At 42.0% G+C, this 17,928-nt stretch overlaps 2 protein-coding genes across 4 annotated transcripts in view; one reads left to right on the top strand and one right to left on the bottom strand.

The window, feature by feature from the left end:
* Positions 1-1,047: 1,047 nt before the first annotated feature.
* On the bottom strand, positions 1,048-4,558 carry LOC115141674 (insulin-like growth factor-binding protein complex acid labile subunit). The gene is made up of 2 exons (XM_029680759.1): positions 4,515-4,558; positions 1,048-3,308 (listed from the first exon to the last, which is right to left on the bottom strand). The coding sequence occupies exon 2, from the start codon at positions 3,297-3,299 to the stop codon at positions 1,245-1,247; it is 2,055 nt and encodes a 684-aa protein (XP_029536619.1). The 5' UTR covers positions 3,300-3,308; positions 4,515-4,558; the 3' UTR covers positions 1,048-1,244.
* Positions 4,559-8,697: 4,139 nt separating this feature from the next.
* The window catches only part of LOC115141672 (MAP/microtubule affinity-regulating kinase 4-like), a 59,655-nt gene continuing 50,424 nt past the window's right edge, over positions 8,698-17,928 (top strand). The window contains exon 1 of one of the 3 annotated variants that reach the window (XM_029680753.2): positions 8,698-9,712. In XM_029680753.2, coding sequence (XP_029536613.2) covers positions 9,665-9,712 — 48 coding nt within the window. In that variant the 5' untranslated portion in view covers positions 8,698-9,664. The remainder of the gene's footprint in view (positions 9,713-17,928) is intronic. The other 2 variants (XM_029680754.2, XM_029680752.2) reach the window with 2 other exon arrangements.

Here is a 17,928-nt window from a genome sequence, read left to right as displayed (position 1 = left end):
GTGCAACGCTCTCTTCCCTTCCAACAGAAAAGTACAGTAGATGTGAGCCAGTTTCCTGAATGGAGCCAAACAAGCTAAAAACACATCTGAATAAGCTAAGGCAACACTGTTGGTGATGTCAAAGGAAGTGTACATGTGACCAGAAGATGATTATCTTCCGCACTAATAGAAGTTCATGTGCTGTGGTAGAATGAAATGGTTCTGTATTATGCCTGCATATTCATAATTCATGTTGGGTTACCTTGGGCACTTCAAATATGCAAATCCTCATAGGGTAATCAATGAAAGATGGTCCTAATATTGTTGCACACTTCACATTGATTAATTCATTTAGTATGTGGTTTTGGTGGTCTGCCTCGCACCCATCTATGGTCATCCTTCCCTCCAATCCTATTCCTGAAAATCACAGTCTACATATGTTCCCTGTCAGTCACATTAATGGGTATGGCATAATGTCTATGTTTAGACCAAACTCACCAAAAATGAAGATCTTTAATTATTTTCCCCAATGTTCTCTGATGTACTCCATGCACATAATAGCAGAGAACTTGTCATATATATATATATTAAGGGGAACTTCCTTGCCACCCAGCCATTCTTCAGCAGCACCCCACCTAGAATGCAGTGCAGGAGGTGAGGGACCAAACCTTGTGTTCTGCTGTCGGGAGCCTGACCTGACCCTGTGTTCCACAGTTACCTACATGTCTTTCCATTTAGGGTTAATCACATTCAACCTCAAAAGGTTGACTCGAGGCTCACTCACGAATGCTCAGCAGTAATGCCCCTCAGCACTTGTAGGTTAATGTATCCTTGAATCTGCACAGTGGGTACGCAGTGATGTCTAGTGGCGTTTCGAAGAACAAGCAGTTGTATCTCTGAGTGTGCGACTGCATGTCTTGAGTTGGAAAGAGTATGTTTTGTATCCATGGATGGGTGTTAAGTCATAGATTATAGAGTAAATGCCTCAAGTTTATTAACTCTGAGCAACACTCCTAGTCTAATTCACATCAAGATCACACATGGCAGATATTGTAACCCATCAAGAAATTAAATTAAATGATTTGTTTTATTTCAAAGAAAAGCATGAATTTTCAATCAAATATTTAACACCATTCCATGGTATTTTAATCTTTACACTATATCACTTACTCTTCACAATGCATGTGCAATAGACAGTTGCATGAAAGCATAACCATCTGAAAACAAGAAACAAAACCACAATGCTGAAACCGCAAAAGTGTACGTCAAAGAAAACCGCTAGCTAGAAGCCAAGCTGTAAGCACTGTCAGCATCTCTAGGGGAAGTTTTTGTCTGGGGAAGCATGCAAAGCTCACACAGGGCTTTAAAAGGTGTGCAGGCTGTGAAATGGGTCGGTTGAGTGTGGAACACATGGGTTCGTCCTGTAACATCTGGGTGTTGTTGATGATCCAGTTACTGATGTACAGGATGGGTGATCTGCAAGAGCAGTCCCAGGGGTTCCCCTCCAGGTGGAGGGCCTTCAGGCTCTGCAAAGGCTCCAGTGTCCCATTCAAAAGAGTACTGAGGCGGTTTGATTTCAGGTGAAGTTTCTGGAGACGGTGAGGGCCTTGAAACATGTCAGGGTGTAGCTGTTCTATCTGGTTGTTGTCTAAGTCAAGCTCCTGTAAGTCGGCCAGGGGTGCGAAGACTTGAGGGTGCAAGGCCACCAAGCGGTTGTTCTGGAGAAGGAGTCTACGTAGGTCATCCAGGGAGTAGAAGGTTGCATATGGGAGATCACGGAGCTGATTGAAGCTGAGATGAAGCTCCTTTAGTGTACCTAACCCATCAAAGCCTGCAGGAGTCAGTGCTGTGAGGCGGTTGTTATCCAAATCCAGCATCTTGAGGCTGTGAAGCTCAGAAAATATGCCTGTGGGAAGATCTTCGATCAGGTTTTCATTCAGCAGGAGCTCTCTCAGGTTTCCAAGGGTAGAAAACTGCTCAGGTTGAAGAGCTGTGAGACGGTTATTGAAAAGCTTCAGGGAGTGGAGTTTAGCCAGACCATGGAAGATGGACTTAGGGAGAGACCTGAGGTGGTTATTGTTCAACTGTAGCTCCCTGAGTCTCTTGGTCTTGTGGAATAGGCCTCTGGGAATCTTGCTTATTGCGTTGTTGTCCAGGTAGAGTGTCCGTAGCCTTCTCAGTCTGGAGAACAAGGCATTGTGGAGGTTAGCTATCTGATTGTTGTCCAGCTGGAGTTCCCTTAGCTTAGACACCATGTGAAAGAGCCCTGGTGGTATGTATGAGATATTGTTGCTGTCAAGTTGCAGCTCTCTCAGCATAGTTAGGTTGTGAAACAGGTTCTCTGGAAGGTATGTCAGCCTGTTGTGGTAGAGATCCAGGAGCTCCAGTCTGCATAGATATTGAAACACTTCAGAAGGAAGGGATTGGAGGTTATTGTAGCTCAGATCCAATTGACCGAGATGTGCTAGACCACTCAACGAGTCCTTAGCCATTATGCTCAGATGGTTATTATTCAAAACCAAAATCCTTAGATGGCTGAGCTCAGAGAAAGCATCTTCTGGTAAAAATGTGATGCTGTTCTTCTGGAGGTACAAGCTGTGCAGCTTTGACACATCCTTCAGGGCAGCAACGGGCACAGAATCTAACCTGTTTCCACTGAGGTCCAGATGACTCAGGTTAACTGCTCCACTGAATGTGCCATTCCCAATGCTAACCAAGTTGTTCTTAGACAAAATCAGCTTTACCAATTTGGATGAATTCTCAAACACCCCTTCCTCAAACTCCACAATACTGTTGCTGCTCAGGTGAAGGTCAGTGAGTGCAGGGGCTCCACCCAGTGCCCCGTACTGCAGGCTGTTGATCTGGTTCAGTGTTAGAATGAGCGTCTTTAATTGACCAAGGCCTTGTAGGGATCCTGGTTGCAGGGCCTCCATGTTGTTCTCGCTGAGGTCCAGGAAGGTGAGTGCTGAGAGGCCTTGGAGCTGCCGAGGGCCCAATGAACCCAGGTAATTACCCCTGAGAAACAGCTTGACCAGGCTGCTCATGTTGGGCCAGATGAAGTTGGAAGTCAAGGAGACATTGAGACAGTTCTTGGTGAGATCCAGGAACTGCAGCTGCTCCAGTCCACTGGTGGGGAATGCCTCGATCAGGTTGTGGGCCATATAAAGCTCCTCAGTACCATCTGGGAGGTTAGGGAATTTCTTCAGCCTCTTGTCCGGGCAGCTGACTGTGACGTTGTCCAGACATTCACATGGTGAGGCAGGACAGGTAGCAGCTACTGAGATGAGTGCCATGATGACCGTACTTAAACTCACCAACATTGCGAGGAACTAATATTGGTATGACAGGAAAAGAAATTGGGTCAATGTGAGATCTGAAACAAATATATGAAACTTCTGTTGTGACATAATTCCTGTTTACCAGTACACATCCTGCTCAACTGTGTCAATGTAATCTATGCCAATTCATTGTTCATTTCTTTGGATATTCAGTACAATGTCTTGTTAATTATGTGAAAATCTTGCGACACTACAAACTTGTTGGACGCATTTGCAGTTTGTTTTGTATGTGTTTCAGATTATGTTGTGCCCAATAGAAATGAATGGTAAATAATGTATTGTGTAATAATGTACGATATTTATGGTAGCATCCACATTTACAATAAAAGTGAGTCCAAGATACATAAAGTGCTTTCATTTCTAAATGATAAAACAGATGAAAATACGCTCAAATTAAATGTGACATTCTGTACTGTACATAAATACTGTACTGAATGAAAACATTTGATCACAAATCCAAAATGGCGGAGTATAGAGACAAATTAAAAGTTTGTCTATAAACATATCAGTACTGTGTAGCAATGAGTACAATATAATTACACTGTGCTTTCCAACTTATTCCAACTTAACAAATATACAGTTTCCCTGTCACTTATTAGAAAATGGAACCTAACAGATTGCTTGGGAGTGACACCATCTGACTTTACAGTAGATTCCTTTATGTAAAATTCCATCATTAAAACTTTTATTGAGATTTAAGGGTCAACATGCAGTTCAAACAATAACAAAGCGACACCCCGCCACTCTTTTGGTTAAAAGCTGAGGGATGGGGCTGCAGAAATGTAACACTCAAATTCATGGACATGGCTATGGATACAAGGAAAAGTATAGTTTAAACCATGTTTTGAGGCTTTACATTGTTAGTTTACAAGTACAATGTTTACTAACAAAGGAGTATAACAAGCTTATATTTTTGGTTCTGATGGGGTACAACTGTTGAACTAAGCTTATGAGGCATCCATAAGTTATATTCTTCAAGAATCAATGGGTATAATATCATTAATTTTAAAGTCTAAAAATGAATGTTACAAGGCCAATTGCCCCTTTAAGGACTTGCATGTTTATCATATTTTAGTAATGACAAAAGTGTAAAATATGTGCATGCATTTCATTCTCACTTTGAAAGTAAGAGTAAATGCACAGTTGCATACAAATATTTAACCAAATTTTTTATTCACTAATCATAAGTCAACTTACCTTTGAGGAGGAGAGATTTGTGCTGCATGTGATTGTAGTGAAGTCAAAATGGTGAAAGGCACTTGCTTTTAAAGGTGAGGTTTTTTTCTTCAGAATATTACAATTTGTCAGCACAAATGTTGTGGTTTAGAGCCCCTATCTGTGACATCAGATCAGTCTCATATTTGATTACCACAGAAAGCTAAGCAGGTGTCTAGAGGTGAGCGATGCATGTCAGTACCAAGAAAATGAAATAAACCACTTCAAAGCTTTGTCTGTGACTGCACTGCAATCAGTCTAGTCTGTGTCTAGGGTATACTGATAATATCTTGCTGTGTTTGATCATGTAGAACAGGTATTCCCAAACTGGGGTACGCGAAATGCCATCAGGGTATGCCAAGTAAAAATGTGATTCACATTTTTTTATTTATTAATTAATTAACATTTTCAAACAGTTCATTTATATTTTCCAACAGGGCTATACATCTGGGTGAGTTTTTTTTCTCACCTGAGTAGCCTCGTTTCACTGCCAAAACTAAAATTAAATTATCTAGTGTTCAGCGAAATAACAACACAATGTCAGATACAGGTAGCCTCGTCAAATAATTAACGGGAATTCCACTAACAGTCTGTATGTAGCCAAACGTAGCTGCTGCTCATTTCGTTTGCTCGAAAATTGATTGTTAAAATGTTTTTTTTTTGTAAAAAGTAAGGCCCTCGTCCATAGAGACACATACCAGCTCTACTGGTAGTACTGCTACTACCAGCAGTACTACACCTGCACCTGTCGACGACACAAGTTGTTCTGCTTCCACGAGCACATCCAATGCTAGCATCAGTAATTATACATTTGTTGTTAGCCCAGCTAGCATGGACACTGACAGTTGTGAATCTGATGCAGTTGAAGAGCTACTGCCCCCTTACCCGGGGAAGCACTGAACAACAGACAGGGACGTTGGACCCTCGAAGAGGTGCAAATATGATGAGAACTACATTGATTTGGTGTTCACTTATATTGTGAGTAGTGCCTTTCCCCAGCCACCGTGTGTTATATGTGCAAAGTACTAAATAGTCAGAGTATCCTGCCTTGGCAAATCGCGCTGTTATGACACTGATGCCCTTTGCAACCACATACCTATGTGAGAGTGGATTCTTGGCCCTCACTGTCATGAAAACTAAATACAGGCACAGACTGTGTGTGGAAAAAGACTGAGACTCTCCAATACAACCCAACATTGCAGAGTTAGGTGCATACTTTCAAGCACACCCTTCTCATTAACTTGTGGTGATTTATCCACAATTTTTGATGAGAAAATAAGGTTTTATATATAAGATGGCTAAGTAAAGAGCAAAATGATTGATTATTATTATATTATTATTTGTGCCCTGGTCCTATAAGAGCTCTTTGTCACTTCTCACGAGCCAGGGTGTGACAAACTCACACTCATTCTTATGTTTAATGAATGTATCGTATAGTGTGTGTGTGGCAGGCTTACAATGATGGCAAAAAACAACATTTGAGAGTGCGCTGACCCTGGTGCTAGAGGGGGTACGCAGCTGGAGGTTGAATGTTTTAAGGGGTACGGGACTTTAAAAAGTTTGGGAACCACTAATGTAGAAAATGCAAAAGGCACACACATTTTGATGGGAAATATAGTATTTGTAAACAATTGTCTGATACCTTATTACAACATAGTAATATACTGTGCAGAGAGAGAGCGAGAGGAAGAGAGCGAAAGAGAGAGAGAGAGTAAGATAGAGAGAGAATGCAGCGATGGTCTGTTTAGTTGATTCACTTCCTATTTATTTTTTCCTTCTATAATGTTTTAGTTTCAATCACCAAGCATATATCTGAGAGCCTTGAAGCATGGCAAGTAAGCTATGCTAGATGAAAGTGAGACCTTTTTGTAAGATGTCTTTCCAGGCTCTTTTTCGAGTGGCTCTGGTCATTTTCACCCTTTTAAGCATTTTGTGATCAACTTGATCTCATAATAGATGCAGACATAAAGGGTAATGGTAGAGAGTGGGACAATTCAATTTGTGACCCAAAATGTGGCAAGAGGTTCATCTAAATGCTGAAACTTGAAACAAGGATGAAAGATTAAAGTACTGTAGGCCAATGTGCTTCCCCGGCTGTTTTGAATAGGCCTCCCTGTGGTTCCAGTTCAAACTCACACCAGTTCGGAGACTGGAAGTACTTTGATTTCCTGATGCTGCACTCTACCCTCTCTCTTATATAGACTACACAAATGGAAGAGGGTTTTCGGGCTCAAAGCAGCAGGTGATCACCATGTCACAATTATAATGTTAAAAGGGAGGGTTTGCTGATGATGCAACAAAACACTGCCATCACATAACAAGTAGAAGAAAACAGAATCATTGACAACCACAAGATGACGCCATCACAACAGTAATAAGGATGCCTCTGGCCGTGATGAGCCTACTACTCCACTAGGTGGCCCTCTATAACCTAACATAATTTGCAACACAGCACAGAGAGCAAACAGGATGACATTGCAACTTCTCACCAACAAGATGTTGTTTAAAAAATGTCAATCAGCAAACAAGGTAAACATAACAAGCAAAAGTATGATAACCATATATGAGATATTAGAAAAAATCATTTCTAAAAATGCCACTCTTGCCTATTTCAATGTTAACCTAACCAATGCATTATTCTGTTCCCCATATACTCTTGAAACCCATAATATATACAATCAATGGTCTTTATTTGTATCTATGTGATTCCTTTAACCATTTGCATTTATATTAACAGTTGGACAACATCTTCAAGCATATTTGAATTACAGCCAAGTCTCATCAAATATAATAATGATTCTATTGCCTGATTTTGTTCACAAAAAAAGGTATTTGTAAACTTTGAACAACAACATCCTGGGGTTCAGGGACAGTCATGTTTGGACAGACACTTGATTAAGGGCAGAACATAGCCTCCAATGTGCCTCCAGACATCATAATCTCTGCCAGATTAGAGATTAATGCAGTGGGAGGCATGGGGGGTTGGCCATGGTACTGCCTTCCAACAGCTGTAATTAGAGCATTGAGATGACTAGGTCTGAAATACAGTAGGTCAACTGGAATAGAGAGAAGTTTCAGTAGTTTGTAACTCTCCTCCATTTGAGGATATGTAAAGCATTTTGGATAACAGCTGATACTGTTCATGTTGCCATGTGATGTATAGGTCTACACTGAGTATGCATGTTTTTTAATAATATTTATGAAGCTATATCAAATCAGATTTGCCAAGAGTCTTGAGTCAGACAGTGGAGGCTCTGTTGGACAGCAGATCTGACTGGAGGTGGTTTGTGTTCAGTTCTTCAGGGTCAGCCAGGGTTGCAGTGGTGGGGCTGGGCCCTGGTCGATCACCCTCACCCGCTCCGTGTGCACACATCACTTACAATCATGTCTCGGCTCTCTGCATGGTACATGGAAAGAGCAGCATCATCTGACGCCCACACTTTACCTGCCTTCGCACATACCCCATTAGGAGTATTGAAAATTCTACATAAAGTGGTTCCCAAATGATTTGGTCCCAAATTACTGCCTAATGACGCTGAGGGACTAGATGCTGATTAGAGAGAGTTTGACGTGTGGAACTTGTCAGGTTCACACTGTTTCAATAGTGACTCACTTTCACACACTGCTCTATCACCCATGCGAAACCAAGAAAAGAGCTAAACCAACATTCACTATATGCCTATCTCAATAACAAAATACCGAGTGCCCAGGGACCACAGCAGAATGAGGTGTTCATGGGCCCGACCCTCTCGTGTCCGATTTGTACAGGTGAGACTATAGTCTTTGGTGATGTGCTTCTGCTGTCATCACCCACTTGGTATAATCAATAAATAGACATGAATAATATAGATAGATTAAAAAATACATTATATACACCAGAGAACAGATGGTTTGTTCTCACAACAATATAAATTACAATTGGAGGGAAAATTACATAAAAGTGCAGTAGTTTGTTGCTTTGTTAAAGTGTGTCTTCTTCAGACAGGGCCCTGTCGCCCCTGTTCTCAAATGCCCAAGAGATGTTGTCTGCAGCGTCAAGTGATGACATTACTGTACAGAATATTGCTTGCCAACGTGGTTGACGTGTGGCTGGTGCTGGTAACTGCTGTTCTACCAATGAATGAATGGGGGATTGTCTCTTTAAGAATATGGGGGAAGGGTGTGTAACTGAGCCACCGACGCAGCCCTGCCTATTATTTCTCTTGAGGTTCTTCCCTCTTGCTCTTGTCATACAGTTTGGAGATGCCGTTTTCTGTAGGCAAATGTTACAACTGATAGTTATGTAGGATATCTGCGAGAGTCAAAGTTAAATCATTTTTCGAACGTTGAGTGTTATTCGACGGCTACTTTTTCAGGAAGTGCTCCATCACGTGCAGAAAGAGAAAGGGGGTAACAGTACATTCGCCGATGCTCTATCCGCAATTGTCATGTCGTTGTATTGTTTCTTTTGACGGTTAATTATTTATTAATTAACTATGAAATGTGGGCTGGCAATTAGGCTTAAGTCGTTCAGTGGTTTGCCTTGGGAGTGGTTGGTTTTGCGAGCATTATTTGGCACCCCCCCAAAAATACATATTTTTCAACGACAGACATCCACCCATGGTCGTGGTACGCGCAGGCTACCTGACCAATGTTTTTTGTTTTGACAATTGTTTTTTTATCGGATATAACAAACTGCTCTGTTCCTGACATACACCCACATTCATCACTGGAAACACAGAATTGCTTTAAAAAAAATGGTTTTAGTATAGTAATGGTGCGATAGTGACAAGAAACCTATTTTGGGTTCATTTTATTTCCAGAATGAGGTATATCATTGATGCCTTTCTTCACATGAAGGATCAACCAAACATGAAGTGGATAGCCTAGAAGGCTATTTGGACAGTTTTCTAGACAATTGTCGTGTTCGGTGTTGGCTTTTTACAATGAAAATGGGTATTTGAGGATCCAATTCTGTCTCACTGCTCTCGAACCTGGGGTTGCGGGTAGGAAAGGCGTCTATTGCCTTGGAACACTGGCTAGGCGGTGGAGCGGCTAATGTCGACCGTTATCTTCGGTAGAATATAATCCTGTATATAACTGTTACCTACATAAAAACCAAGTAGCCTAATAGAAAGGATACCTCAGGGACAATGTCTTCTCGTGCAGCACTACCTGGGAACGAGCGGAAATCGGACCTCGTAAGTATTTAATACATTTTATTGTCTTGTATAATCTTTTGTAGAGGGGTCTGACTGTCATGTGCATTACACCCTTTAAATGGAACAGTGGCATGGAATCAAGCTAGGTGACATATCAACGTACTAAAAAATGACAGGAGGATGCATAAAGCCGATACAATCATTGATTGCTGGCTGGCTGTAGCCTATTTGCACTGCTGTTTAAACCATCCTTCATTCACTCTGTACATTTTGTTCAAGTGAACAGAATAACCCATAATACATAATTTTGAGAGAGAGCACATGCTGCGCCTAGAAAGTCTGGAAATCAATAATGATACATCTATAACACTGTCATACCATTATGTAATAATATGTCAATTCAATGTGACACATGTGGCCTAGCTAATGCAGTGGCAGGTTTGTATACAGTCTCCCAGGCACATATATGTCACTTTGGTTTCATTGTTTGCTTCACACACTTTTTTTTTTAGGATTGGTGAAAAGAGGACATTCTGTTAATCATCATCGAAAAGCTCTATACCTCTTCTAATTCCCGTCAATCAAGAAGGAGATGTTTGGCTTGAGTCTAGTCTGCTCAGTACAGTATCAATGCTGTAGAATAACAGAGCTTAAATAACAAGTAGCTCACCAGTTTTGCACAGACCTTCTTGACGGATAACTGGCATTTAAAGACGTGGATGTTGATTAAGACAGCCCCCCTCACCTCTCTGATTCAGAGGGGTTGGGTTAAATGCTCAAGACACATTTCAGTTGAAGGCATCCAGTTGTACAACTGACTAGGTATCCCCCCTTTCCCTTTAAAGCTAGACCGTTGTATATGTTTACTGACAGTGATCCTCGGCCAGACACTTTTAGAAGTGTGAAAATCCACCCGGTATTTTGATCACAACATTGGACGGGCCCCAGTTTATTTCTTTATTTACATAGACAAACAATAGATAGATAGACAATTATATTATGCCACGCCCACATAGCATATTATGTTCTGCTGATTGTTGTTGCTTTTATTTGTTGATCATCCTCTGCTACAATAAATATCCATTCAAATCCTATATCTAAGCAGGTCTCACATTATCATGCCACTGACTTGGTCCTTCCTGGAAGGAATGGCATGCAAGAGTGACACCATCAAAGGCAGATAGATTCACTACAAAAGCATTTGAGTTGAATTGACAAAGCATTTTTGACAGGTGGATATATCGGAGGTGTAGGGTCTGTCTAGCCCTGCTGTGCCCACCCTCATCCATAATATTAGGGCATGTCAGGATGTTGGTTGATTGGTGTGGGTGCAGGGCTAAATTAGGATAATATTACGCAACTACAATACATGACCTGAGCTTACATTGTTTTTCAAAAATATTTATTAAAAGAAAGGGCATAGAAATCTTCGAGACATTCATGAAGCAGATCATGCTTGTTGTCCTCGTCAGAAAGGACGGACTTCCAGACGGACTTCCATTGTTTGTTTACATCACATCAAGTGACTAGACCAGAGTACATTTTTGATAACATGATTCTCTTAATTACAACCTCTTTATGCTCGCTTCGAGGAATACAACACAGAGTCTTGTGTGAAAGCCCCTGTTGTTCCAAATGACTGTGTGATCTCGCTCTCCGTGGCTGAAGTGAGTAAAACTTTTAAACAGGTTAACACTCGCAAGGCTGCCAGGCCAGACGGAATATCAGGGCATATTCTCAAAGCATGCGCAGACCAGTTGGCAAGTGTGACATATTCAATCTGTCCCTGCCTGGCCTAGTCTGTAATCCCAAAGACAGTTTTAAAGAATCATGATATGAAGAAAATGTAGTCAAAACAAAATCAAATGTTATTTGTCACATGCGCCGAATACAACAGGTGTAGGTAGACCTTACTGTGAAATGCTTACTTACTGGGCAGTCCCTCAACCAACAATGCAGTTTAAAGAAAACTTTGAAAAGCCTATTTCAGAAAAAAGAATAGCATACTTGTCCATGTGTGTAACGTCGTTCGTCTGTCGAAAGAGAGTCGGACCAAAATGCGGCGTGGTGGTTACTCATGATCTTTAATGAAGGATCGTACGATACATGAAATAACTTAAATTACAAAACAACAAACGAAACGCGAAACCCTATACAGCCTGTCTGGTGCTAACTAACACAAAGACAGGAACAATCACCCACAAACACACAGTGAAACCCAGGCTACCTAAATATGGTTCCCAATCAGAGACAACGAGAATCACCTGACTCTGATTGAGAACCGCCTCAGTCAGCCAAGCCTATTCTAAACACCCCTACTCAGCCACAATCCCCAATGCCTACAAGAACCCCAATACGACAATACAAAAAACCCATGTCACACCCTGGCCTGAACAAATAATTAAAGAAAACACAAAATACTAAAGACCAAGGCGTGACAATGTGGCTATGCCAAATGGTTGTGGGCTACACTAGTTCATTTAGCAGACAAAATTTGCTTATAATTCCATGGCATTATTTTATAGTATGAAGAATACAAAGCTGAATAAAATAGAAACATTTTCTCAAAACGACTCACTATTCTGTGTTGAGCGGCTAACAAAGAAATAGGTACTCCTATATGCTTAATTTAGAGTTATTAATATATCGACATAACCTGAAAGGCCGCTGAGCAAGGAAGAAGCCACTGCTCCAAAACCGCCATAAAAAAGCCAGACTACGGTTTGCAACTGCACATGGGGACAAATATTGTACTTTTTGGAGAACTGTTTGGAGGAATAAGGGGAGGCTTGCAAGCCGAAGAACACCATCCCAACCGTGAAGCACTGGTGTAGCAGCATCATGTTGTGGGGGTGCTTTTTGCTGCAGGAGGGACTGGTGCACTTCACAAAATAAATGGCATCATGAGGAGGGTGTGGATATATTGAAGCAACATCTCAAGACATCAGTCAGGAAGTTAAAGCTTGTTCGCAAATGGGTCTTCCAAGTGGACACTGACCCCAAGCATACTTCCAAAGTTGTGGAAAATGACTTAAGGACAACAAAGTCAAGGTATTGGAGTGGCCATCACAAAGCCCTGACCTCATCCAATAGAACATTTGTGGGCAGAACTGAAAAAGCGTGTGTGAGCAAGGAGGCCTACAAACCTGACTCAGTTACACCAGCTCTGTCAGGCCAAAATTCACCCAACTTATTGTGGGAAGCTTGTGGAAGGCTACCTGAACCGTTTGACCCAAGTTAAACAATTATTATTAATTTATTTTACCCCCCTTTTTCTCCCCAATTTCGTGGTATCCAATTGTTAGCAGTTAGGATCTTGTCTCATCGCTACAGCTCCTGTACGGGCCCGGGAGAGACGAAGGTCGAAAGCCATGCGTCCTCCAAAACACAGCCTAACCAAGCCACACTTCTTCTTAACACAGCGCGCATCCAACCCGGAAGCCAGCCGCACCGATGTGTCGGAGGAAACATCGTGCACCTGGCGACCTGGTTAGCGTGCACTGCGCCCGGCCCGCCACAGGAGTCGCTAGTGCGCGATGAGACAAGGATATCCCTGCCGGCCAAACCCTCCCTAACCCGGACGACACTAGGCCAATTGTGCATCGCCCTATGGACCTCCCGGTCGCGGCCAGCCGCCGACAGAGCCTGGGCTCGATCCCAGAGTCTCTAGTGGCACAGCTAGACCACTGCGCCACTCGGGAGGCCTAAGTTAAACAATTTAAAGGCAATGCTACCAAATACTAATTGAGTGTATGTAAACTTCTGACCCACTGGGAATGTGATGGAAGAAACAAAAGCTGAAGTCAATTATTTTCTCTACTATTATTCTGACATTTCACAATCTTAAAATAAAGTGGTGATTCTAACGGACCTAAAAAATTGAATTTTTACTAGGATTAAATGTCAGGGATTGTGAAAAACTGAGTTTAAATGTATTTGGCTAAGGTGTATGTAAACTTCCGACTTCAACTGTAAGTATTCAGATCCTTTTCTATGAGACTCGAAATTGAGCTCAAGTGCATCCTGTTTCCATTGATCATCCTTGAAATGTTTCTACAACTTGATTGGCATACACCTGTGATAAATTCAATTGATTGGACATGATTTGGAAAGGCACACATCTGTCTATATAAGGTCCCACAGTTGACAGTGTGTGTCAGAGCAAAAACCAAGCCATCAGGTCAAAGGGAAGTGTCTGTAGGGAAGGATCTGAGACAGGATTGTGTCGAGGCACAGATCTGGGGAAGGGTCCCCCCCAAAAATCTGCGTCATTGACGGTCCCCAAGAACACAGTAGCCTCCATTTTTAAATGAAAGAAGGTGACCAAGGACCTGATGGTCACTCCGAGAGAGCTCCAGAGTTCCTCTGTGGAGATGGGAGAACCTTCCAGAAGGGCAACCATCTCTGCAGCGCTCCACCAATCAGGCCTGTATGGTAGAGTGGCCAGACAGAAGCCCCTCCTCAGTAAAAGGCACATGACAGTCCACATGACAGTTTGCCAAAAGGCACCTAAAGACTCTCAGACCATGAGAAACAAGATTCTCTGATCTGAAGAAACCAAGATTGAACTCTTTGGCCCGAATGCCAAGCGTCACGCCTGGAGAAAACCTTGCACCATCCCTACTGTGAACCAAGGTGGTGGCAGGATCATGCTGTGGGGATGTTTTTCAGCGGCAATGACTGCTTAGACTAGTCAGGATCGAGGGAAAAACGAATAAAGCAAAGTACAGAGATATCCTTGAGTGGCCCAGCCAGAGCCTGGAATTGAACCCGATTGACCTGAAAATACAAACAATGGACATTAGACTGGTGGAAATCTGTAATTTGGTCTGATGAGTCCAAATTTGAGATTTGTGGTTTCAACCGCCGTGTCTTTGTGAGACGCAGAGTAGGTGAACAGATGATCTCCGCCTGTGTGGTTTCCATCGTGAAGCATGGAGGAGGAGGAGTGATGGTGCTTTGCTGGTGACACTGTCAGTGATTTATTTACTGTTCAAAAGTTTGGGGTCACTGAGAAATGTCCTTGTTTTTGAACGATTTTTTTTTTTGTCTATTATAATAACATCAAATTGATCAGAAATACAGTATAGACATTGTTAATGTTGTAAATGACTATTGGAGCTGGAAACTGCAATATTTTATGGAATATCTACATAGGCGTATAGAGGCCCATTATCAGCAACCATCACTCCTGTGTTCCAATGGCACGTTGTGTTAGCTAATCCAAGTTTGTCATTTTAAAAGGCTAATTGATCATTAGAACTATTTTTCAATTATGTTTTTATAGCTGAAAACTGTTGTTCTGATTAAAGAAACAATTAAACTGGCCTTCTTTAGACTAGTTGAGTATCTGGAACATCGGCATTTGTGGGTTGGATTACAGGCTCAAAATGGCTAGAAACAAGACCTTTCTTCTGAAACTCGTCAGTCTATTCTTGTTCTGAGAAATGAAGGCTATTCCATGCGAGAAATTGCCAAGAAATTGAAGATCTTGTACAGCGTTGTGTACTACTCCTTTCACAGAACAGCGCAAACTAGCTCTAACCATAATAGAAAGAGGAGTGGGAGGCCCCGGTGCACAACTGAGCAAGAGGACAAGTACATTAGAGTGTCTAGTTTGAGAAACAGATGCATGACACAAACAGATCCCTCACAAGTCCTCAACCGGCAGATTCACACCAATATCTCTACCTGTACATGACCATCTGATCATTTATCACTCCAGTGTTAATCTGCAAAATTGTAATTATTCGCCTACCTCATGCCTTTTGCACACATTGTATATAGACTCCCCCTTTTTTTCTACTGTGTTATTGACTTGTTAATTGTTTACTCCATGTGTAACTCTGTGTTGTCTGTTCACACTGCTATGCTTTATCTTGGCCAGGTCGCAGTTGCAAATGAGAACTTGTTCTCAACTAGCCTACCTGGTTAAATAAAGGTGAAATAAAAAATAAAAATAAATTCATTAAATAGTACCCGCAAAACACCAGTCTCAACGTCAACAGCGAAGAGGCGACTTCGGGATGCTGGACTTCTAGGCAGAGTTCCTCTGTCCAGTGTCTGTGTTCTTCTGCCCATCTTAATATTTTATTTTTATTGGACAGTCTGAGATATGGCTTTTTCTTTGCAACTCTGCCTAAAAGGCCAGCATACCGAAGTCGCTTCTTCACTGTTGACGTTGAGACTGGTGTTTTGCGAGTACTACTTAATGAATCTGCCGGTTGAGGACTTGTGAGGGATCTGTTTGTGTCATGCACAAAGTAGATGTCCTAACTGACTTGCCAAAACTATAGTTTGTTAACAGGAAATTTGTGGAGTGGTTGAAAAATTAGTTTTAATGCCTCCAACCTAAGTGTATGTAATCTTCTGACTTCAACTGTATGTAAAACACAGGGAAATCCAATATTCTGCTGCACTGGCCCTTTAACAAAAACCACATTTTGGTTGTCCTTTATGTGACAGAAATGTTGCAGGTCAGGGATCGAAATGATTGACCTGCTCTTGCTGTCAACTGGGTCACACGCTCCTCTTGTTTGAAATCTCTCCATGGAAACCCAGGAGTGTTTTGCTTCCCAGTCCACTTTCCTCCCAGTTCGACATCTATGCTGAGTGAAAGGTGGTGGCGTAAAATGAGAAAGCCCACACCGATCTCCTCCTATCATGTTGCTCACGCCATACCTCCCAGAAAGCCCCATCTGTAATTAAAATTATTTTAGATTGTATCGTCTTCCTCGATCTCGTTCCCTGGGACAGCCTGGGGGTGTGTGGGAGAGTGAAAATGTGTTGCGTGGAGGTTGACGTAGTGTATCAGGATATGTGTACAGTAGGGTGGGACGGGGCATTTATATACTTAAGATTTTGGTAAATCATTGGTAACAACAAACCAGACCTGTGAGGCTGTTGGCCTAAAATGAAGAATTTCTTGAGGGTAGAATATTTGGCTCAGTAAACAGTTGATACAACCACCATTTTCAATATTCACATGAGTTTTTCTGCTCGAATAGATAATAGGCCTACACATTGAAGTAGACTACTAACCAGAAGATGGCATGATGTTCAAACTCCAAGTGGGGTTTCACTTGTGTTGTGCCCTTGTGTAAGACGTCTTCCTATATCCTTGTACATCAATCTGTGTAAGCCTAATCATTGTAATTCCATGTCTGTAAAGCAAAGGAATGTGTTATGTAGGTCAGCCTAATGATGCTTATTCAATGGAATATTATCTCTCTATCATCATAACTTGAATAATAAACCTAACAACACACATGGTGGCACACATTAGTCATCCAGATTTGAGATTTGCATAATCGCACTTGCTTCACACCTCCCGCTCCAGCATGTCCCAGGGATCCAAGTCGTTATGAGTCAGGCCACTAATGCTGTCTTAGCGCTGGTACAGTTTCGCACCCCCCTGCATTGTGACATCCTCTGTATGCCCCTCATTCTCTCGCTTCTATCAGCACCATCTGGTAGAGGGACCTTTACTCTCACTCTCCAGTTGCCCAGCCAGTCCCGTGAATGGAGCCCATGTAGGCCCCGTTTCTGTTGTTTTGATCAGTACCTTTTACTTACCTCTATACATTTCTTATCCAGCTCAGCTTGCAAATTCGGCCCAAATACAAATAACCCTCCATATTGTGAACAAACTCTTAGTCATACATTTTGCATATAAACTTTTTGTTGTATTTACCTGTCAATAGTTTATGGCCCCTTTGCAAATAATTCACAAGCCTGTATAATGCAACCAGATGCAGGTCTGAATGAATGAACAGGTTTTTCCCGGTGGCACAGAACAGAGCCATTGTGTGGCCTTGCGTTGATGGATTCATGATTTGGCTGTCTCTAAATGGAAAGGACTCCTCAAATCCCATTGGAGCCATGCAGGTCACGTAGGAATGTTCACAGTCTGTTGAATTGCATTGAACAGAACCTCGTATCAATGGTGGGCTATACTTGACCTGCTCATATTGGTAAAGATGACTATCGTCTGGTAGAAAGGAACTTGACTTACTCCCATTTATATGACCAAGCAAGCCTAAGTATCAGGCTAGTTTTTGGTTGTGTTGAACTGGTTTATTTGGAAAGCTGTCAGGACAGGAGTCTATTTGAATTGCTTCAAGAACATTAGCACACAGCTCTCTGCACTGTTACGTAACCGTTGCACTCTGGTGTCACTTTACCTGTACGTCTCCAGGGTTGAGTAAAGGGCTGGGCGATACTGTATATCGTGGAGACTAGTATACCGGTATGGA

This window comes from Oncorhynchus nerka, linkage group LG14 (assembly GCF_034236695.1).
Source record: "Oncorhynchus nerka isolate Pitt River linkage group LG14, Oner_Uvic_2.0, whole genome shotgun sequence".
In the NCBI taxonomy this organism is placed as follows: Eukaryota; Metazoa; Chordata; class Actinopteri; order Salmoniformes; family Salmonidae; genus Oncorhynchus; species Oncorhynchus nerka.
Note: the sequence above shows the minus strand (reverse complement) of the source record. Positions and strands in the feature narration are given on the sequence as shown.